Source organism: Macrotis lagotis, chromosome 8 (assembly GCF_037893015.1).
Source record: "Macrotis lagotis isolate mMagLag1 chromosome 8, bilby.v1.9.chrom.fasta, whole genome shotgun sequence".
NCBI classification, from domain to species: Eukaryota; Metazoa; Chordata; class Mammalia; order Peramelemorphia; family Peramelidae; genus Macrotis; species Macrotis lagotis.
The window spans coordinates 48,938,801-48,963,169 of record NC_133665.1 but is presented as its reverse complement, the minus strand read 5'-3'; the positions used below and the strand labels follow the sequence as shown (position 1 = coordinate 48,963,169).

At 38.5% G+C, this 24,369-nt stretch overlaps 1 protein-coding gene across 1 annotated transcript in view; it reads right to left on the bottom strand.

The window, feature by feature from the left end:
- The window catches only part of CREBBP (CREB binding lysine acetyltransferase), a 148,331-nt gene extending 130,722 nt beyond the window's left edge, over positions 1-17,609 (bottom strand). Inside the window, exon 1 of the mRNA XM_074196859.1 lies at positions 17,447-17,609. Coding sequence (XP_074052960.1) covers positions 17,447-17,531 — 85 coding nt within the window. The 5' untranslated portion in view covers positions 17,532-17,609. The remainder of the gene's footprint in view (positions 1-17,446) is intronic.
- Between the last annotated feature and the right edge of the window lie 6,760 nt (positions 17,610-24,369).

Sequence of the window (24,369 nt, the reverse complement as noted above, 5' to 3'; positions counted from 1 at the left end):
GCACTGCATGAATCTTAATCTTACTTGAAATGGACAAAGGAAGATTGAACTTTCATAATTTGACAAAGAAACAGATCAAACTCAACAGGAAACTGGGAGGTGGAAGATATAAGAAAGGATGAAAAGGAGGATAATATAGAGGAAATAGTCACAAGCAAAACAAACATTCTGATTCTGAAAGAAGTATTAAAAGGGGGAGGAAATATCTAAAATTGCAACCAATTGTGATATATAGAGGCTGTAAAATATTATTTTGTCTGAAATGATAAAAGAGATGATTTCAGAGAATCTTAGCAAAGTGAAGTAAGCAGAACTTGAAAAATTCAACTAAAGACAAAAACACCGCAGAGAAAAATAACTATAAAAGGCTTAACTCTAATATCAAAGCACTAACCTTCAGATTACTCATTTTACCTAACCCCACCCCGACAAAGAGGTGCTGGGAAACAAGGTGAAAAGACATTCGTTTCTGGACAGGGCCATTATGGACATTTTCCTTAACTACACTTATTTGTTAAGGGTGTTCTCTCTTTTCCACAAATTTTTAATTTGGGGGAGTAAGATATGTATGGCCTGAGCAATAATGCTGGGGGGGAAAAAGGTCATTGCAACATTTCATTATAAGGAGGTTGAGAAAACATTGCAAGTACAATTTTTAAAGTAATATGTGTATAGAGATGTTCCTTCTTGCGTAAAATTTTTTAATTTCAATATTTTAGTTAATATTGCAGGAGCAAAAAAAAGAATGGAAGAGTACTGGATTTTGTGTCAAAGAACTTAGGTTAGTTTTCTGGCTCTGACACAAGATTTGTGGCTATGGGCAATAAATCAACATTTATTAATCAACTTCTTTGTACCTGGCATCGTGTAGGGACCAGGCATACAAGTGCAAGGACTGAAAATCTCTACTCTATAAATGAGTTAAGATTCTTCTAAGAGAAAAATCACTTCACCTCCCAGCATTGTAGCCTAGTGGAGACCATGTGCTCCTTCCTCAGGCAAAATAAACTTAAATTAAACCTGAATTCAAATCTCTCACCTGACACTTTCAATAATTGGCTAAGACTCAGTTAAGCCTCAAGTTAGGTCCCTCAGCAGATTCATCTGGAAATTGGAGGTGATAATATTAGGAGTACCTATGTCACAGTACTGCTGCAAGGATTCAAATGAGAAAATGTACATTAAGTACCTTGAGTTCTACATATCAATTTTTATCATGATTATTGTTTCTTGCTCTGGTCAAATGGAAATAACCATTTGTTTAAGGAACTTTAAAGCATTTAACTTAACCTCTTAATCGCTCAAGCAACCCTATAAAATCAAAAGTTATCTCTTTCCAGCAGTCAATTAGAAGACTTGGATTCTTTTCTCAACTCTGCCACTAATATCCATTTAGCTCTTTGAGTTTGGAAAATCTTTCTGTGAGCCCTTTGTTTATTCATTAAAAAGTTGCACTAGAGATGACTTCAAAACTACTGCCCATGTTACTAATAATTTTTCATTCATTTTTTAACAATACCAAAGAACAGTTACCCAATTTTTGATTTGGTTGATTAGTATAAGGAAAACAAAACTTAGTTGTTTTAAAATTTTTTTGTAATTAACACTTTTTTTTACTACTTTAGATTGGGCTAATCTCACCAACTACAAATTAATGAGGTTTTCCTCTATTTGACATATAAACAGTATCCATGTATTGAGTCAACTTTATATTTGTTTGCCAGAAATAACAAAAATTTTAATTAAGACTTTCAGCCTTGGGGTGGCTAGGTGGCGCAGTGGATAAAGCACTGGCCTTGGAGTCAGGAGTACCTGGGTTCAAATCCAGTCTCAGACATTTAATAATTACCTAGCTGTGTGGCCTTGGGCAAGCCACTTAACCCTGTTTGCCTTGCAAAAAAAAAAAAAGACTTTCAGCCTTCTGTCTTAAGCTATTCTATACATTCATTTTGATGAAGCATAGGGAAAGACTTCCAATTTACTAAGTAATATTAGCCATCACTATCTGTCTATCAATAATTTTGGTAACTATTATATTAATAGGAGCTAGGGAGATAGAGAATTAAATAAGAAAATTTGATGAGGAAAAAGGGATGCATTTAAACACAGAGAAGAAATGCATATACATATAAATGCTACAAAATGCTACAGAAAAATACAATCATCAGAAAGGGGATAATAAAAGAAACTCATGAAAGGGGACAAATGAATCTGAGAGGAAAGGCATAGATTAACAGGGAGAAAGAAAATGAAGAAGGATGACATGTACAAACCACAGAAATGGAAACAAATAAATTAAGCATGAACATAAATAGCACTTTAAAGCAGTTGGCTCCATGAAATTGTTTCTAGAATGGTGGATAACTTGGAAGCTCAGAGAAAGGATTTTCAACTCAATAAACATTTATGTGAATTTGGTATGTAATAAAAAATAAAGTTTTCTGGAAGGGAAATTTATATAAATTATCTTCATATGACCATGTAAATAATTTTTCAGTCATTATTAGTCAGCATTATTCAAAGCCTTTTGATGCTGATCTCCATGGAGTAATAGCTCCCACTTTTATGTACTATAAGTTTGCAAAACATTTTACAAATAATATCTCACTTGTCCTTAAAACAATTTTGAAAGGTAGGAGTTATTATTATTCCCATTTTGCAAATGAAGAGACTAAGGCAGAGATAAAATTTCTTGCCCAGAGTCATACCACTAGTAAATATACTAATATCAAATTCTGTCTGAGGCAAAATTTCAACTCAGGTCTTCGTGATTCCAGTACTCTATTCACTGTGTCAACTAGATGCCCACATCTGCCTTTTAACAAGGAAAGAAATAAAAGTATTGGGTTTTAAGAAATGTTAAAATGAAGATTCAAATTTGATCATCTATAATACAATAGAAGTCCCTCAGAAGGACTTTTAAAAGCAGTTTTAAGTTCACTGATGGATCATTAAGTAATTGAGACTTTGGAGAAAGGATTAAAGAAAAAAGAAACTAATGTTAGAAATTGTGGCCAAGAGAATTACAGATTGAATACAAAAATCAATTCACATGATTATTACATAAATTGAAATTTGTATACACATGTATATAATATTCAATAGCTACAAACTAGGTCTTATATTAATTACAAATTTTACATAAAGGAATATGGCTTACCTTTTATTTAACTATTTAGCTCACATGATACCATCTTACTTTCTCCCCAAGTGGTTGAAATAGCAATTCACAAGAAAGCTTGAAGGGGTAACCTTTTCTGGTCATTTGAAGCTGAACAACAAGTAGAAATGAATTTGAATATAGATGGCACTCTTTAAAATGATTCACATTATGGAATATCATTGTTCTATAAGAAATTATGAGGGACAGAATTTCAGACAAGCCTTAAAAGACTCACATGAATTGATGCAGAGTGAAATGAGCAGAACCAGAACATTATATATACTAACAATAATACATGGGGTGAAAATTAATTATGATATATTTCTTTATTTCAGCAATACAATAATCAAAGACAAGTCTATGATAAGGGGCAGCTAGGTGGCATAGTGGATAAAGCACCGGCCCTGGAGTCAGGAGTACCTGGGTGCAAATCCGATCTCAAACACTTAATAATTACCTAGCTGTGTGGCCCTTGGGCAAGCCACTTAACCCAGTTTGCCTTGCAAAAAACCTAAAAAAAAAAAAAAGTCTATGATAGGGCAACTAGGTGGTACAGTGGATAAAGCACTGGCCTTGGAGTCAGGGGCACCTGAGTTCAAAACTAGCCTCAGACACTTAATAATAATTACCTAGCTGTGTGACCTTGAGCAAGTCATTTAACCCCATTGCCTTGCAAAAACCCCCCAAAAAATCAAAACAAAAAACAAAAAGAAAAGTCTATGCTAGAAAATACCATCTATACCAAGAGAAGGAACTGTAGAGTTTAAACTGTGAAGCTTACTATCTTCAGCTTTTAAAAGTTGTCTTATGCATTATGTCATTTTCTTCCCTCTAATGTTTTCTTTCTTTCATCTTGACTTGATTCTTCCCTCACACCATGATCAATATGGATCTATTGTTTAGCAGGATTGTGGATGTAGAGCCTATCAGATTGCTTTCTGTTGGGGGAAGAGGAGAGGGAAGGAGGGAGACAGAAAAAATGTAAAATGCAAAACCTTGCCAAAAATAATGAGATTGGCAAAAACTACTATTGCATGTAGCTGGAAAAACAAATAAAATATTAAAAGATGATTCACATCAGAATATTTCAAAACAAAAGATTATCAGTTCTATTTCTCCCCTCATTGGATTCTTATTGGTTTTTTCCCTGTGGCAAGGCAATGGGGTTAAGTGACTTGCCCAAGGTCACATAGCTAGGTGATTATTATGTGTCTGAGGCCGGAATTTGAATTCAGGTACTCCTGACTCCAGGCCTGATACACTCTCTATCCATTGTGCTATCTAGCTGCACCACCCCCATTGGATTCTTACAGTGAATCGAGGTTTTCTGCACTTATTTCCTATATTCACTTTTACAGTTTCATTTGTTGAGTATAAAGTTAAAATATAAATATAAATTCGATATTTAGAAAAGTCCTCTTGAATAGGAACTATAAATTGATACTTTCAATCAAGTGATAAAATATTGATAAAATTATTTGAAGAGATGACCCTCTTCTATCCAATATATAAACTTTCAAAAATGTGAACTTCCAAATATGCAAATCATAACATAAAATGGTTTGTATTTATATGACAATAGAGGACACCCAAAAGGATTCCTTTATAACAGGAGCTTCAAATGATACATATTCAGGGTTCTTTCCCCAAAATATTACTCCATGTTTCTGAAAATCATCATTATTTCAGACTTTTTGTTGTTTATCATCATGCAGTTTGACTAAATGTCACTAAAAAGGCCATACCAAATGTATTCCATAGTTTTTTTTTAGATGAAACAGTCACAATGCCTTTCTAATTAAACTTTTAAGTTATTTAACTACAATTTAATAAAGTTTACAAGACAAATATTTGGGTGTGATCAGTTGACCAGGAAAAACAAAAACCCAAATATACAATAAGTTAAAGTTAGGATTTATACAGTTTTGTTTTTTTGTTCTTTATTTCTGAAGAAGACCACAACATCAGGGAGGTGATACCTGAATTTGAGTGTAGGGGATGCTGTGCTAAGTCACCAGCTTCACTTTCTCCTCGGAGCGACCTGGGTCAAGTTGTCAGATTTGAATCAGAATAAATAGAGATGGTTCTGGATTTATGGCAGTCAGAATTAAGTGACTTGCTCAAGGTCACACATCTGTTAAATGGCAAGTGTCTAAGGTCGGACTCAATTGCCTGTCCTAGGATTTATATAAATACAACTACAAAATGCTATGTATACAAATAAATTTTAAATAACTAAAGAGAGATATTAATTGTGATTAGTGATTCTACCTCTACTTCAATATTACTAAAGCTATTCTACTGAAGTAGTCCAAAAAATGCATTTAGAAAACAAAAAGAAAAAATATAAAGAAAAAAAATCACCAGCAGGGAGAAGACATAAGATTAATAAGAGGTCAAACTATACTATAAAGTGATCATCAGAAACCATTTGATATTGGTTAAAAAAAGAGAAAAGTTGATCAGTGGAACAGACCTGGTAAAAAAGCCCTAGAAGGAGCTGGCTATTAGTAACCTAGAATTCAGTAAACCCAAGGAGATATCAACTCTCAGTTAAGAACTCTCTCTAGGGGTGGCTAGGTGGCTTAGTGGATAAAGTACCAGCCTTGGAGTCAGGAGTACCTGGGTTCAAATCCAGTCTCAAACACTTAATGACCTAGCTGTGTGGCCTTGGGCAAGCCACTTAACCCCATCTGCCTTGCAAAAAAAAACCTTAAAAAAAAAAAAGAACTCTATTTGACAAAAACTAACAAGAAAACAGGAAAATGCTTTGGAAGAAATTACTTTGATCAAGTTTTACCACAAATAAAGTCAATGCATTTAGAATCAGAAAAGAAGCTGTTGGGGGAGGGGGGGGGAGAGAGAATATTTGCAACAAATATCTCATAAAAAGGTCTCATGTCCAAAATTAAATATGTAATTAAAACAAATATATGGGGCGGCTAGGTGGTGCCATGGATAAAGCACCGGCCCTGGTGTCAGGAGTACCTGGGTTCAAATCCGGTCTCAGACACTTAATAATTGCCTAGCTGTGTGGCATTGGGCAAGCCACTTAACCCCATTTGCCTTGCAAAAACCTAAAAAAAAAAATACATGAACATGGGCCACTCCTCAATAGAAAAATGACAAAAGGATATGAAGAGGTAGACTGCAATTCTTTTTTTGAAAACTAACAAAAACTGTTTTAAAAAATCCCCAATTCTCAATAATAAAAACAAAAATTCAAGAGATGCAAAGTTTAAAGGGGATGTGGGATGTACATAAGCAATATATTACAACTGGAGCTATGAAACGGTCCAACTATTTTAGAAAACAATTTGGAATTTTAATTTAAAAGTCACTAATCTATACATAATTTCTGAATCAGGGAATACACTAAGCATATAACCAGAAGGTCAATTATAGAGGGGAAAAAAAATCCCATATATCCAAAAACGTTCATAGTAGAACTTATATAGTGATAAAAGGTTCAGGATATAGAAGAATGAGGCTCACATTTACAAGTATTTATTTTGCTTTCTGTTTATCCACACCCTTATAAATAGGTAATATTTAGAAGAAAAAGTTAAAAAGTAACTTTTCTTCAAAAAAAAATTAATTCGTAGGAGATAATTTACATTGAAAAAGCAGTCTTTGAAAATTCATCAATCAACATTAAAACGACTCAGAGGAAAGTATAACTTCCTTTGATAACCTATTGTCATTGAGGAAATCATTTAAATCTAACTCAACTTTGAATTCTTCCCAGTTAAAATAGCAACAATAACAACTACACTACCTCTTACCATAGTTCCACAAGTAGTTTTTAAGCAAAGTAAATAAGAGCTGTATTTCAAGAGTTATTAATTACATTGTTCCTTTGGTGAACTTCCCCAATGAATTTACAATACAAATTGACTTGCATGCAACTGTTATGGTGTATAATTATTGTGTTAAAAACAAGGTGAAGCTCTATTGAAAAGAAGTAATTAAGGCAGGTTTGGCAAATATAGATATGAGAAAATAAATGTTACTTAATAAAGTGAAATTTATTTTTTTTATTTTTCACTATTTAATTCTATATCAACTTGACAAAATTAAAAAGAATATAAATTTAATACTCCTGGGTTAAAAAAATGCAACATAATAAAGGATTCATGACTAAACAATCCTGATCATTAAAAGACCTTGGATTTTTTTTTTTGCAAAGCAAATGGGTTAAGTGGCTTGCCCAAGGCCACACAGCTAGGTAATTATAAAGTGTCTGAGACCGGATTTGAACCCAGGTACTCCTGACTCCAGGGCCAGTACTCTATCCACTGTGCCACCTAGCTGCCCCTTACCTTGGATGTTTAATGGAATAAAAGTTCAATATTAATTAAAACTAAACAAACACGGCAATCAAAAATTCTAGTAAGTTCTTTTTATTTTATCCTTTTAAACATCTTTACATCTCTCATATTTTTTGCCTTCTGCCTTTATTCATTCAGTGGTCACCCCCTGTAGTTTATTATATCCCTTTATCCCTTGTAAGGGAAATTTTAGCAATACTCTCTATTCTTAAACCATAGTTCTGATCATGTCATTCCTCAGATCAGTAAGTTTTAGTGCCTACTCGCTTTAGTATCTATATAAAATCTCAAACTTATTTTGCAGTACTCTCATCCACACACTCTTCCATTTAGCCCGATTGGTCTCCTGATGTTTCTTACAAATAATAATCCCATCTTCTACCTCTATGCAGGTTTTCCCTCATATCTAGAATGCACTTCCTCATCTTGGCTTCTCAGAATCAAGTTTCTTTCAAAGCTCAGCTCAAATGGTAACATGAAATCTTTTTCTGATTTCTCCATGCCAGTCTTTCACTCCATCAAAATTATCTTCAATTCATACATACGTTTTTATCTATATGTACAATGTTTCCTTTTTTAAATGTATGCTTTTTAAAAAATTTTACACTTGCACTTTTTTTATACATACATTTACCTCTATGTGTACAATGTTTTCTTCCCACAGAGAATGTAAGTTCCTTGAAGGTAGAAACTGAATTCTTTTTTTTCGTCTTTTATCCCAGAATCTAGCATAGTTACAGGCATGTAGACATCACTAATTAATTTTTGTTGATTTAACAATCAAGGGAAATTCAAATCTCACAGCATTTAGATCTCTCTAACTGTGGAAACTGTATTTAAGAAGGCTAGAGAACATTTGGATTACATCCACAGAATTACATAGAATGGGAGAGAATGCCAAAGAAGCTTGAACATGGGGGTTTGGTCTGAAAAAAAAAAGACAATTTTCCTTACCCCTACCCTCAAAGTACCTGAAGGGTTGTCAGATTTGTTTCTTTTTGCCCCTGGATGGCAAAAACTAGATATACTGGTTAAAGAGGCTGGTTTTGTTCTGATACAAGAAAAGCTTTCTAACAGTTAGATATGTCTAAATGTGAACAGTTGCTTCTGAAGAATGGGAAGATATCACTCTCAAACCTCTCATATCTTCACAAAATTTTATATTTAGAGCTGTAAGAAACCTAAGACATTATCTAATCCAATACTTTTCATTTTACAAATTGGGAAAATACAGTCCAAAAGAGTTGAAATGACTTGCCCAATATCCCAGAGGAAGTGTGTAATGCTCATATTAAAAGCCTAGTCCTCTGATATTTTAAGTCTTCTGACTCCAAATTCAATAGTCTTTCTTCTACATATAGTCAAACATAACTGAAACCTAATAATCTAACAATATCAAAATCCCTCAGTAAAATGTTAGAAAAGAAAGCAGCACAACTTTTGCTTTAATCTTAGAGCTCCAAAAAACTTCGCTTTTTCAATTTAGAGTTAACAATAATTATATATGGAACAGGTTAACAGCTATGCGTTATTGATAAAACTAAAAGGCTATTTTAAATTGCTGCATGAGTGATTTAGGAATTTTCTAAACCAATATTTTTTAACACTAGATTAGGTTACTAAAGGAAATTGTCATAGTTCCTCTGGAAAACAAGATTTCATGAGCGGTTTCAATATTGAGAAGAATGGTAAGGTGGTTTAAGAACAACACTGAACACGGCACAAAAATTAAGAAAAAAATTTAGGCTTTGGAAAGGTAAATAAATTTGTTTGAGAAGAAAGGAATTAAACATGTAAAAAATACCTTTTCCCCACTAAATCCACCATTCCTTCATACTTTTTCTTTCTTTCAATAGCCTCAATAGCTCCCTTCCCTTTCTGTTATTTCTCATAGTCATTTCACAGTTATATTTTGCAGGTTCTACAACATCATCTCTTCAACCATGCCCCACTCTTTAGTTTCAAAAGAACTACCCTTAGCACAGGTAATTAAATACCCCTTGTTTCAGCAACTGCCAACAGCCTTCTAAATGGATCTCCCAGCCTTATCTCTCTCCCCTTCAATCCATTCTCCACAAAATTGCCAAAAATGATCTTCCCAAAAGCAAAGAACATTTCACAACTAAAAAATCTTCAAGGACTCCCTGACTCTAGGATAAAGTCAAAATTCTCATCCTGGCATTCTAAAACCTCAACAAGGTCTCCAGCCTACTTTTCCAGGTTTATTTCATATTACTTCCATTTGGGCTCCAACTAAACCAAACTACTAATTGTTCTTCAACCATGGCAAACCATTACCTAGGCACATTCCTTCACAACCCATAAGGGGAAAGTGTTTCTCCATTCCTGTGTCTCTTGGAATTATCATTCTGCAAGGCTGAGCACAGATGTTATCTCCTCCATAAAACCTTTCACAATCCTCCACCACTCACCATAGTGTTAACTGGGCAGTGTTTGTGTTAATGTTGTTATTCTCAAGAACACTGTGACAGAAAAAAATGACCAATACAAAGAACTTGAAGAAACCTGAGATCTGTAAATTAATGCAGAGTTAACAGAACAATTACACTACAATCACAGTAAGAATTCAGAACTGTCCAATATGGGATCTAAATGTAACTTCAGAGAACGGATAGTTGAGTCTTGCACATTTGCAAACTTGGCCAATTCATTTACTTTTTGTCCCCTTAACTATATTCATTTGTTACAGATGAGTTTTATAGTGATAGGCACACGTGAAAAGAGAGAGGGGAGAAAGTGAGAAGAGGGGGAGGGGGGAGAGAGAGAGAGAGAAACGAGAGAGTAAGAACCAACGTTTAAAAAAGAAAAAAGTACAAATAAGCATCTGGGAGCAATGGCAAGAGCATGGCAGACCTAAGACCTGGAACTCAAAAGATTTGGCTGTCCAATTCATTCCACCCCTATTAACTCAAAGATGGTGATTCTGAGGAAATCTCATCTTTGGGGGTCAATTTATTTATTTCTAAAAAATAAAAGAACTGTATTAAATCTCCTTAAAGTTACTTCTCAACTCAGAAACTGTACATGTCTATACACTATTCATGTCATACCAAGCTGTTGACTGGGGACTTGAGAATGTTGTCCCAAGACCTCTGAAATTTTAATTGGATTAAACACTTAAAAAAAATTTTTACTCTTTAAATTTTAATGGACTCTCCCATAATGCATCTCTAAGAAAAATTAAACTCTGGGCTAGTACTGATGAATACAGTAGAATAAAGATCTAATTAGGATATGGTTTCATAATTTTTCAAACTATTTCAACTATCTTATTTTAATCAGATAGTTATAATTTGGTCAAACTTTTTTTTCCCAATGTATTACCAAAAAAAAAAAACATTATCATTGACAAATTTGCAAAAAAAAAAGTTCAAGATACATGTATACTGTATCATACTCTTGAATATTTTTTACTATATTTCAAATATATTTAAAAAGTATACAAACATCAAAATAATTTAAGTACAGTATGTTTTGATGGCTTTGACCTTGGGTTTAACATGACTAAGATATCTCATTGAAGATTTTTGAGTAAGGTCTACAACTATCCACAAAAAAAAGATACTGTATAGTACTGTACAATGTGTACAGTGCACATAAAAGTTTGACTTTTTCAGCCTATGAAATTAAAAACTATCTTTTTAGAAAGGGAATCTAACAACATTTTATATAAAAACTTCTTTCTATATTTTATAACAAACCTATTTGGTAATCTGCGAAAAATTCTATCAAATCTCAATTACATATACCTATTGAAGAGATTGTTACAATTTCTGTGAAAATTGGACAATCCAAACAGCTGAGTCAAGGCTAGGGGAAAATGGCCCAAAACCCTGACCTATCCCTCTGATACATACGAAAGCAAATATAAAATTACATCAAGACTCTTAAACTGAGATAATTGATTTATGAGAGTTACATTGTTGACATCTGCCAAGTACTTTATAATTTTGGGTTTACATAAACTGACTCCAAATTTCTTATAACAGTAAAGGCCCATTTTTTTTTTAATACAAACAATTTACTAGATCTGTCAAACTAAAAATATGCTTCACAGAGAAGGAATTGGCCAGGTAGAGAGAGATGTGTGTGTGAGCAAGTTGCAACATAACTAGAACTCCAAAGAACGGTAGTAAAAGATACAATTCACAGAATTCTATGAAAGAAGATGGGAATAGTTCTTTACTAAGGACCAAACAAAGAATCTTTACTAAAACAAAGAATGAGAGATGACAGGTAAAAATTTGAGTGTTCCATCTATACCTTTCTTGTTCCAAGTTGGGTAGATCCCGTGTTGAACTTTTGGGAGAATAATGAATCCAAGTATAAATAGTTAGTAATCACTGGAGGAAACTTTTAGATCGATTAGGTCACAAATCTATTTCAGTGTATGTAATACTCTACACCTCACTTTTAAGAGAAACCAATAAATCTAAATTTCTTGAGATCCTTTCGATCAAGTGTTTAACAAATATTTGTTAAGGAGTACAAAAAATGAGATTCACAAAAAGTATCTTAGATAAGGTACCTCAATATCTTCGGAGTTGCAACTGAATTGAGACATAGTCAATACTGACTCAACTCATAACCGAACAGAAACACTCTGCAACACCTCTGACAAGGAACATTCCAGCCTCTTTTTAAATACCTCTAATGAAGAGAAAGTGTGGTCCTTCTTGAAGTATTTATTCCCTTATACTCAATGAACCTTAATCTACCTCTACAAAATTCCTACTGCTTGTTTCTAGTTCTGCCCCGGGACCAATAAAACAGTTCTAATCCCTCTTCCACATGACAATCCTTCAAATACTTGAAGAGTTATATACTTTTAACTCATGTTGAGACTACTTTCCAGAAAAACCTCCCCCCTTTTAATCACATGAACGTTTTGTCCCTGTTTCCTTCCATCCTGTCTGTCCTGTCTTCAGAACCATCAATATCTCAAAAATTCATTTCTATCCAAAAACCCTGATTATCTTTTCCCACTAAACCTGTCCTTCCCTCCAATTTACATTTTCTCTGTAGCACCACAGTATCATGTTTCCCATGTTCTTAACTTTGGGATTATTCTTAATTGTTCACTCCCTCCAAATGATAAAGCCTATTGATTCCACCTCAGGAATCTCTCTGTCATCACTTCCCTTCTTCTCCCACCGCCACTTCACCTTATTACATTTCATTTCAGTAACAACATCCTAAATAACTGAGATAACCTATAAGGTCTTCCCATCATCAATCCCTCCAAATTTCATATTGCTATCAGACTAAACTTTTTTTTTTGTGAACAACTGTGAACCTTACTCAAAAATTTTTCAATGAGGTGTCTTAGTCATGTTTAACCCAAGATCAAAGTCTTCAAAAATACTCTGATAATACTGTGAAAGTCATGGTTGTCAGGAACATCTATGAGGTCAGCATCTTCCACTCCAATGTGCTTCTCAAGCTATATGTAAAATTAGATCAACATATAATCTACACGATCATGTGAAGCATGTGAAGATCAGACACTTCCACCCCTTTTCCAAGGTGTCTGTTTATGTTACCCCCAGACCTATTCCAAGACTCATGTAAAGGAGTGGCATACCCCATCAACACTCTTTAGAGAAAAATAAAATGGCCCCTCTACCTTTAAAATCACAATCTTCCATGGCTTCCTACTATTCACTACATGAGTTCCATCCATCTCTATTACTTGGCATTTACAGTCTTCCTTAAATCCAGCTCTACTCTTATTTTCCAAGTTTGACTCTTTGTCTAGTCCAGGGATTCTTAACCTGGGGTGTGTGAAAATCTTTTAAGGTTACTTTGTTTTTTTTTAAATTATATATATATACACACACACACACACATATAATTTTATATATATAAATATCTATATATCTGATTCTTCCTATCAGTGGCTACCTTTGCAGCATTTAAAAGTATTATTCTGAGTAGTCTATAGGCTTTATCAGAGTACCAAAAACTGACACAATAAAAGTTAAAAATCTCTGATCCAGTCAAATATGCCTCCTCTCACTGCTCCTCAAACTTGCCATGTACCTCAAACCTCCATTCCTTTCCCTCACACCATGTTCTTCCCCTTTTGGAAATGCTTTCCCTCCACCTGCAGAATCAGTATATAAATTCTACTTATACACTATACTTTATAGAAACAAATATATGGCAGAAAGTTAAATATTCTTGTGTGGTATTTTGGAAACCAGAAGAAAAACTATTTAAAATAATTTCCTCTTCCTCCTACTACTAGTATCATCACTACCACCACCACCACCACCACCACCACCACCACCACCACCACCACTACTACTACCACCTCAGTGAACCTTTTTTCTTAAGACTTCTTCCCCCAATATTTTCTTCTGAAAAAACTTTAAATATGCTTCCACAACATTATAAGTTGGTCTAAATAAGTTTCATAACTTTTTAATCGCGGGCCAAAATTTGTGGAGAACGAAAATGTAAAGTCTGACAAAAAATACAATAAAACCTAGAGATTTTAATCACAAATTTTAGGGCTGGAACTTATCTTAAAAGTCATCTTGTCCATCTATTTTATTTTACAGATGAGCAAACTAGAACCCATGACTTAAATAGCATGTCCGAGGTCCCAAAGGTAGTAAAAGTCAGAACCAGGATACAAAACCAGCACCATTTACACGAACCATGTTGCCTCCATACAGCTCTTTAGTAGTCCATCAACATGTAATTTGGATGCTTCATGTATAACCTGCAGCTCCCCCTCTTTTTTGTCACTTCATAATTAATTAGAACTTCGACCTTTAAAACTTGTTCCAGTCCCACTTCTTCCAGGAAGCTTTCATTACCAACTCCCTGATTATGGGACTAGAGTAGGGATAACAGGTGGATAACCAGAGTGCTCTAGTCCCTCTTCTCTCTCTCCACCCAAAATAATCCTTCTATAATACATTCTAACTTTCTGATACACTAATACTGTGTATGTTTTACCCCTTCCTAGACAGTAAGTTCTATAAAAGCAAGGATAATTGGATATACATTTTTTTCTTTAATAACCTCCTACATAGAAAAATTACTAGCATACTATAAATTAGGTTTTTTTTAAACAAATAAATACCCTTTTCAATTGGGCCTCTACTATACTGTCTCCTGGGTGTTATCTTTATATATATTCTCCCTATCAAGCTTATAAACAAATAGAGCTGCATGTTGGAAAAGAATATCTTAACTTCTATGTACATTATAGAACTTGGTGCAATATTTACATGTAATAGGCCTTTAATAAATGCTAACTGCTATTAGCAATAGATATGATTCAACATTTAAATTAAACTGACAATGGAAGAGGGTCAAGATCATGCTCCTATATTCAGAATCACTGTAAAAGTTCTCCAGACTAACTTGTTTCCTTCTACTTTCAGAATCATAAAATGTCAGAGCAGGAATCAACCTTCAATTATTTCAGAGGTCTCGGAGGTGAAGTGATAGGTCTACTCTCATACCTAGTAAATACAGGTATCAGAGTCAGGATTCAAATTCAGATCTCTAAAAGCTTTGCGCTTAGAGATAGTCTTCTCACTTGCCAGGATTTCAGGTTCCTTTCAGACTAAATTTACTTAATATTTCCACTATTCTCCCAGATCCAAATATTCATTCTCTAAAACTACTCACAAAGTATTTATAAAACACTCCTATCTCCAAGTTAGCTCCAGTTTCTCTGTGTGACTCCTATTAGAAGCTTTCTCCAAATAGTTAAAGATAGAAAGTGGTTTTTCTCCAATTCCATACTCTCTTAGATCTCACTTCACACTTCCCTAAATTAGGAAACACATTCACTCTTTTGCTGGTTTATTTCATGTATTAAATAATTGTTTAAATGTTCAATATGCATATAAATATACACACATATACATATATATGTATTCCCAACAACTTTGTCCATATCATTACTATCTGCTTCAAATTATTAGCTACTAGTCTGGCAAGGTCGTATCTTTTTAAATTGCTTTGTAATAATACCTTACACAGGACCCCATATAAAGAATATTAGTGATGTTAAGATTTTAACTAAGGATGAGAATGAGATTTGTCTGTAGAATTAAAACAAACTAAAGCAGTGCTAAAGCAAAAAAAAATTGCTATTAATAATCTTTATTAACATTACTAGGTTTGAGGTTGCAAAATTACTAAAGTTAAGGTCCTTTGTTTTCCACTTAAAGACTTCATATTAAACAGGCCAGAATTAAGAGCAAAAGGGGAAAAGACAATTTCAAAGACACCCATGCCTTTCTGTATAGAAAAGAATCAACAATTATGATTTTCATATTTCTTAGGAAAAACACAAAAGAAACTAAAGATTTAGTATCAAACTAAACTCTAAGTCAATCGACTCAAAATTATTATCAGCTAATTATGAGCACCATTTCTCCCACTGGTTTATGGTTTTAATTTAACTGTTAACCTGTGCAAAAGAGCGTGTCATTTTTCAATATTAGTAAAAATTAAATATTACATGCTTTAAAAAACTGGTAGAGGGATAGGGCATTATTTAAGAACAGAGGCATGCTAAAGTTTCTGTTGCAAAGTATGCAGTTTTTCGTGTGTGTTTAAAGTTACGTCAGACACAAGTGTTTTCACAAACTTTCAGTTCAGAGTGCACTTCTATAGGCATTACAGCAGCAATACATGAATCAATTCGGATTCATTCTATTATAAGGTAGTTTTTTGATGTTACTATTGAGATGGAAAGGTTTCATCTGAGAATTTCCACATCCTAGTAACTACAAGACATTTTTATTGAACAAAGAAAAGTTTTCAAAAAAAAAGAGGAAATATGAAGAGTTCTCGGTTGTAATAGGGAATAAGGTAATGAGCACATTAAAAAAAAAAGTAGTGACATGAAAAAGCCTGCAAACGTTATTACCTAAGGAAGCCTTCAAAGAAGTCCTAATGATTAAGTATGGCTTTACAACAAGACAGTCTGAATCACCAGGAATTTTTCTATCTGAAATTCTAGAAATTTTAAAGACTTAAAATTTTTTAAATAACTTAAGTTCAGACAAAGGTGAAGCTTTATTTTCATTGGAGGGCTTGGCTTCCATAAGTTTATTTAAAATTATCCCTAATTATTAGAAATATAAAATTAAGTACATAGCAACTTTTAGGATATATTACTGTTAAAGTTTTGGTTTTAGATTTAAATGGATAGTTTCCAAAGTAACAGTATTGTTCCCCTGAAACATGCTTGAATTTTTAAAGATTATCATTCCAGATCGAATCACGATTAAAAAGTTACTTACAAGTGCGTTGCTACCAATTAAACACTACGATTGATGGTGCTGTCCTGCAGATTCTGAAAATTTTTCAAGTTCCCCCCATCTCTCAACCCCAGTCTTTCTTTCCCTTCACCAAGATGCAGTCCTGCCACATACATTTCAACACTCCGCAGCAGATACACTGGTCTGATATCACCACACAAAATAAACACACTGCACCTTACTTTTTTTTTCCCCCCTCCTCGTTAAAGTCATTTAGCTCACCCTAAAGCCAATCAATCTAAATCGGAGTACCTTTTTCACCGCTTTCCAATCCCCCAACTCCTCCCTTCCTTCCAACTTGTTAGAATTTCTTAAGGTGATTAAGGTAAAGGTGGAGTGTTTAAGTGGGGAGATGAGAATGATTTTGACGTGGAATTCCGGGGCTGTGGCTCATCAGAGGAGAGGGTTCGCCGCTGTGGCACCTCTCGCCTCCCGCTTCTGCGTGGGGCAGCCCCCTCCCCCCTTTATGCGTGATCTGCAATGGCTACTCACCTTTGGCGGGGAGCGTGACAGGTAACCCCGGGCAGGGTCCGGGCCGCAGGCCGGGCCTGCTCCGCTTCCCGGCCCCCCGGGCCGCCCGGCTCCCCCCTCGCCCGCCGCCCCCAAGTGGCGCCCCCCCAGGCCCCGCTCCTCACCTGTATTGTCGGTGGCTGAGAACCCGGGCGAGTTGAGTTTGGCTCGTTTGGGGTTGGGCGGTCCGTCCAGCAAGTTCTCAGCCATTTTAGCCGGCTCTCGGAAGCAGCCCCGCGGCCGGGGGTCGGAGCTGCGGAGGGGCCGGGGCAGTCAGGAGGCGGGCGGGGGGGAGCGGGGGGGGGCCGGCGTGCGAGGGGGGGGGTCGGAGGCCGGTGGGGGGGGCGCCGGGGAGATCGCCGCCGCAGCAACAGCGCCCCGCAGCGCTCACCGCCCGCCCCCGGCCGCGGCCGCTGCCGCCGCTGCTGCTGCCGCCGCCGGCCGCGGCTCCCTCATCCCCTCCCCGCCCTCCCGAGCGCGACACTGCGAGGAGGGGGGGCGCGGCGGCCCGGCTGCCCCCCCGGGGCCCGGCTGGCGGCGACGGGGCCCGGCCGGGGCGCTTCAGTCAGTCCCGGGGAACATGGTGCCTCCCGCCCGCCTCCTCCTCCTCCTCGTCCTCCTCCCTCCCCCCCTTCTCGCCCCACTTAATTAATGAATTCTCTCCCCGCCCGGTGGGAGGGGGGCTTCGGGGTTCGCTCCCCTACTCGGTTTGAGGAGCCGGAGCCGCCGCCGCCGCCGCCGCCTTGAGGAAAAACAATGCGCGAAGCGGAGCCGCCGCCGCCGCCGCCGCCGCCGCCGCCGCCGCTGCTGCCCCCCCCACCCCCGTTCCGCCGCCGCCGCCGCCGCCGCCGCGGCTCCGGGAAGCCGAGCCGAGAGCCGTGCGGGGCCGCCGGAGCTGGCGCCGAGGGCCGGGCGGAGCGGGCCCGGCGGGCGGAGTGGGGTGCGCGGGCGGTTGTGGGGCCCGGAACCGGCGGGGCCGAGTGGATCGCGCTCGAAGCCCCGATCGGGTCCGCGACAAGATGGCGGCTGTTGATTCCTCAATTAAAAAAAAAAAGAAAGTTTTTTTTCTTCTCTTTTCCAGAGCCTGAACGGGAGGGGGAGGGGGCGGGGCACGCTAGTGCGTCACCACCACCGCCACCCCCCCCGCAGCGTCACCACGCACAGCCCCCGCCCCGCCCCCCCTCCACCTGCACCCGGGAGCGGCCGGAAAGATACGAAGGCGCCCGGGCGGAAAGGGCCGAGCGCGCGGCCGGGAGTGCGCAGCGCGGCGCGGCGCGGCCGACTTGTGGCGGACAGCGCCGCCCCGGGGCCGCCGCGCGTGGGGGCCGAGCCTCGGCGGGCCGGCCCGAGTGCGAGCGCCCGCGCTGCGTGGAGCCCGGGCGGCCGCCGGATCGCGCTCACGCCTCCCCGAGCTCCCCGACTCTGAGCGGGGTCGGGGTGGCGCGGACCCGGAGGAAGTGAGTCGTGCCCTGCCCGCGGGCTGTGGGGGCTTGTGCCCCGAGAAAGCCGTCCGGGGAGCGGGGAGGAGAAAAAAGATAAAAAAAAAAAAAACAACTTCGAAATTGGGAGCCCTGGGTGCAACGGCAGGTAGCCGGGCCACCTGCTTTGTAGGCTGGGCTTCCTTGTAGCCCACCCTTGCCAGCCTTGCCCAGGGGGCCGGCGTTCCCACAGTCGGGACTGCAGAGGCAGGGCGCTTGTAGGCTTGAAATTGCAGGGTCCGAGGGGCAGCTGGGAAGGGGCCTGGGCCCACGTTGGAGACTCAATTCAAAACCTTCCAACAAATACAGACCTCACCTTAGGGGGTCGGGGGACCGAGAGAGTGGCAGGATCTACCTGGACCCAGGTCTTTCTGTCTCCGCTTGGCTCTCTGCCCGCTAGGCCCCACGAGGCTAGGTCGGTCCCAGGCTGGTGACAAGCCTGGCCTGCTTCTCCCCTGGCTCTATGGCCCGAGAACATGATACTTCTCTCTCTGCAGGAGGCCCGTGCACAAGCAAAGGTTCCATTTCACAAACGCTTGTTAAGTGATTACTGTGTGCCAGTCTGGGGGCTGGGGCTGGGGATACAAAGACGAGAGGGAGACTTCTTTGGCTCAACGAATTTACAGCCCACTGAAGAGATACAACTTGTTCAGGGAGAGGACAAGATACATGCAAAATAGATACAAAGTAATGGGACGGGGAGATTAGCAAAAGGGGGATCAGGAGAGGTCTTTTAAAAGTGGAAGATAGCACTTGAAGGATGTTCCAAGAGGCAGAGGTAAGAAAGGAGAACTTTCCAGATAGGAAACTTAGCCTGTTGCGAGACAAAGATGCAAGATACAATGTCTTGGGGCTGCTAGGTGGCACAAGGGATTGTACCTGAGTTCAAATGCTGCCTCAGATAATTACTTATTACTTAGCTGTGTGGCCTTGGGCAAGCCACTTAAACCCTCTTGCCTTGAAAAAAAGATACCATGTCTTGCAAGAGGGACTGCCAAGTTAGCCAGGTGGACTAGAACTTAGGCTGCATGGTCATGAAAATCATCAGGTAAAGTTAGACTGGAACCAGATGTAAAGCACTTACATGCCAAACAAATAAGTTTGTATTTTATCCTAGAAGAAACAAGTTAGCCACTGGAGCTTCTTAAGCAAATTAAAGTTTTAGAACTATCGAGTGCCTGAAAAAAAAGTAATTGTGTTAAACAAAAGAGAAAGAGAGATGCCATATAAACAAACCTTAATAAATAATTGGATATAGTTGGGTAGGGATAAAGGGAATCAGAGAAAATGATTCTTGGGTTTCAAACTTGGTTTGAAACTCTTTGTTTATACTGCTTTTGTGGATTGGAAAAGGCTCAGCTTTTTAAAAATTCGATAACTAGGATGATGGTGCCCTCAATAGAGAAATTGGGAGGAGGAAAGGTGAATTTAAGGAGAAAAGTTAATTTCTTTCTCAGTGATCACATTCTCAACCACCCTTTCCTTCATGTGCTCTCCTCCACGGGATGACCCTGCTTTACCATGATTCTCTTCCATGATTTGACTTTGCCTTTCTAGCCTCCTTTGCAGGTTATATAGTCAAGCAATAAGCACATACAGTCCTAAGTAAGTCAGTCCACAAACTTTTACTCGTTGTCCACCCAATCGTAGGGTATGAAAGATAGCTGATACCACCTTCCCTTTTCTCTGACTTCCCTGGCTTCCTCCAAGTCCCAGCCAAACTCCTCCCTTCTGCAGGAAGCCTTTTCCCCATCCCTCTTTAATTTTAGTTTGTTCTCTCTGTTGATTATTTCCTATTTATCATGCATAGTTTTTTTTCCTACATGTTTGTTTCCTTGTTCCCCTCATTAGACTGTGAGCCCCTCAAGGTCCAGGATTATCCTTTGTATTTCTGTACCCTCAGTACGTATAGTGCCCGACACTTATTAGGTGTTTCATAAGTGCTTATTGACTATCTGTCCTGCAAAGGAGATTTGGAAGGAGCAGTCAAACCATGAGAGAGAACCATGATATCGCAGGATCACAAAAACCCAAGGAGAACACACGTAGTAGGAGAGGGTGATCAAGAGCATGAGTACTGAGAAAAAGACATTGGATTTAGAAATAAATCATTGGTGACTTTGGAAAGAATATTTTCCCTCAAGTGGTACATTCTGATAAGAACAATCAGACCTATCAGAAGGGTGATGTCATTTCATTTATTTGACCTGGAAAATAGATCATCACATCCTTTCTCTTTTTTTTTTGTTTGATTGTTTTTGCCAGACAGTGAGGTTAAGTGACTTGCCCAAGGTTACACACCTAGGTATTTGTTAAGTGTCTAAGGCTGGATTTGAACTTAAGTCCTCCTGACTCCAGGGCTGGTGCTCTATCCACTGCCCCACCTAAGCTGCCACTATCATTTCTTAACCCTTTCCAAATCATCTCTTCCCTACCTCTGCTTTCCAGTTCTAGCTTTCCTTAATTATTCTCTTACCTTCTTGGAATGTAACCCAAGGTCTGTCTCCCTTATATTTGCTTGACCAGTGTCTCGCATCTCATAAGTGCCAAATAAATGTTTGGTTTTTTCATTCATTCATTCATTGAAATAGGTTAAGAAATGAATAGAGGGAGCAGTTAGGTGGGGCAGTGGATAGGGCATCAGCCCTGAAGTCAGGAGGACCCGAGTTCAAATCCAACCTCAGATACTTTATAGTTGCCTAGCTGTATGACCTTGGGCGATTTAACCCCATTGCCTTGCAAAAAAAAAGTGAATAGAAGTTGATTGAGAAAATAAGAGGCTCCCCAAACTGCCTACCACCAGTAACTACTCAATAAATGTTTTTGACTCATTGTTTGGGTAAAATATCTGAAGGTCTAAGTATCACTCAATGTCCAATGAGGCTATAAGGGACTAAGTTGCTATACTTCTAAATTTTTGTTCCTTTGACTGTAGGGATGGGGCCTTCACCTGTGATTTCTTTAGCTGAGAGAACTTTCAGGTAAGAACAACTCTGCAACTTAGCTGCCTAAATGACTGAGAGGTTAGTTAAATAGCTATCCTAAGGTCACATAGACAATATAAATCACATGGGGGGACTTGAACCCTGTCTTCCTGGCTCTGAGACCTCTATTCCATGTTATTTTTTAAAATAGGGATAATAATATTTGCTCCTCTCTACCCTGTTATGGAGGGCTGTTATGAGGAAACTTTGTAAACCCCATAGACACCAAACATATACAAAGTTTGTTATTCCACTTTCTCCCTCAGGTATGGTTATCTGAAGAAAAGTGCTTTGCAAATGGTAAGACCTATAGAACTAACTAGTGTGAGTGAAACCATTGATTTTTGAGTTTCACTGTGTCTCTTGGCTTTAAAAAATCTTGGCCTTTGAAAAACAGGGGAATGTTCTTGAAAATGTCTTCCCTTGGGCCCAAATAACAGTGGAATCAAGTCATAGCAACTGAAGATTTTCCCACAACATCCCACTATCAACAATGTGCTACAATAATTTTTTTTTCCATCTTGCTAAGGAAAAAAAAAGCCATTGGACTATCAGGTATTTTCAAAATATGTCCATTCCTACAGTAGGTTGAGAGAGAGAGACAAAAGAAAAAATTTCAAATTCAATTCCAGTCTTTGATGTTGAGGATCTCACAGTAAAGAAGGGGAAACAAGATATAAGCTTTCATAAACTAAACTATATAGCAGAGAATATGACCTGTCACATCATTCCCTCTTTCTGTATTCCCATGGCCATCATCCTGATTCCAACCTTCAACTCTCTTGCCTAGAATATTGCAGTTGACTCATAATTATCCAAACTGTCCTCGATGCAGCTGGTAAATTGATATTCCTAAAGCATCTGTCTGCCCTTGTTGTTCCTCAAGAAGCTTTGGTGGCTGCCTATTGATTCTAGGATAAATTATAAACTGGCATTGAAAGCCCTTCCCCAGCACCTAGCTCCAACCTACCTTTCCAGTCTGATTACACAATACTCCCCCTTATGAGCTCTATGTTCCAGCCAAACTGGCATGCCTGTTCTTCCCTGCACTTGACATTCCATCTCTTCCCTTTGTTGCTTTGTGCTGTCTTCCATGCCTGGAATGCTCTCCCTCTCACATCTGACTCTTGGAACCCCTGACTCCCTTCAAGGAACAGCTTTAGTGTTAGCTCCTAAAGCAGGTCTTAGCATATCCTGCCCTGAATCGCTTTTTTATATTTTGTGTTTATTTGTGTACATACTGTTGTCATCCCTTCTTGAAAAGTAAGTTACTTGAGGTCAGGGACTAATGTTTTTGTCTGGCTATCCCCAAAACCCATCATATTGATTGGCATATCATAGATACTTAATATATATATTTGTTGATTTGAATGTCTTTAGTAAGGCTAGAGTAGGAGCCAGTGACGGAGGCAGATGACAGGCAGTAAACCAGGATTGGGGTTCGGCAAGATTTGCCTGGCAAAAGGATAAGGGGTGAGGAACTCAAAGATGGAGAACAGTTTATAGTTGAACTTACCAATTATAGGGTCAGCTAAGGATAGTGCAGCATCAGAGGTGGAAGAACAGAGACAAAGAGATGGAGAAACTGGGGGTTATGACTAGGTAAAAAGAAATTTAGGAGTGAAGCAGAAATGAAATGAAATTGAAAAGGAGATTATAGTCACGAATAGAAATTTCTTTGTCCTTGGAAGGGGATATTAATTTGTATTTTGAAGTTCCAAAGTATAAAGATAGGGATTGAGGTCAGGAGAAAGATTGTGAACCAAATATTGAGCTCCTTGTGAAAAAAAAAATGGTAAAATTCTCTAGATGCTCAAATTGTCTGAGTCAAGGATCTAGAGAGGGTGATTTAGACAAATGGAGTGAAATCCAAAGAAGTTGCTGAGTGATGGTGACAAAGGAGCAATCTAGAAGAATCATTGAGGAACTAGAGATATAATTATTTCTCCTTGTAGCCTCATGTCTTAAGAAACATGAGAGAAAGTACTTGAGAACATGCTCAGTTATGTGGTGTCTTCAGGAGGATATCTTTATTATTGTCCCCCCCAAAATGTGAAAAAGAGGTATGTGAAGAAGGAATATCTATTAAGCATAGAAGGGGTTCCACAGATTACAATGAAAGGGGAAGGAAAAATAAGAGAAGGACATAAGGGGGGGAGGGGAGATGCAGATGAGGTTAGATGAGAATAAGAGAATGAAGAGAGGTGGCTAAAGAAGGGAGAAGGGATTTAAACATATAGTGACTCATTTGTGAATATAATGGGAAGAACAACTAGGGGTTTGCTAGTCATAGACTGGGGGAACTGGGGTTTCCAAATGCCAAGATCCTGTGATAGGTAAGTGTGGCATCGGGCCATATTCTGGTAACTACCAGAGAAGAGAGTCAACTAGTATAGAGATCAGGTCAGTTGTCTGGATTAGCTAAATGAGTGGTAACTAGGTCCTCAGGGGCCTGACTGAACTTAAACTTGGAAATTCTTAAATGCAGCCCCGAGCAGAAACTTTGTAGGGATTTTCCTTACCTGTTCATTATAACATGAAATCCCAGACCTGATACAAGTAAGAAAAGTGTCAAGCACTGTGGTA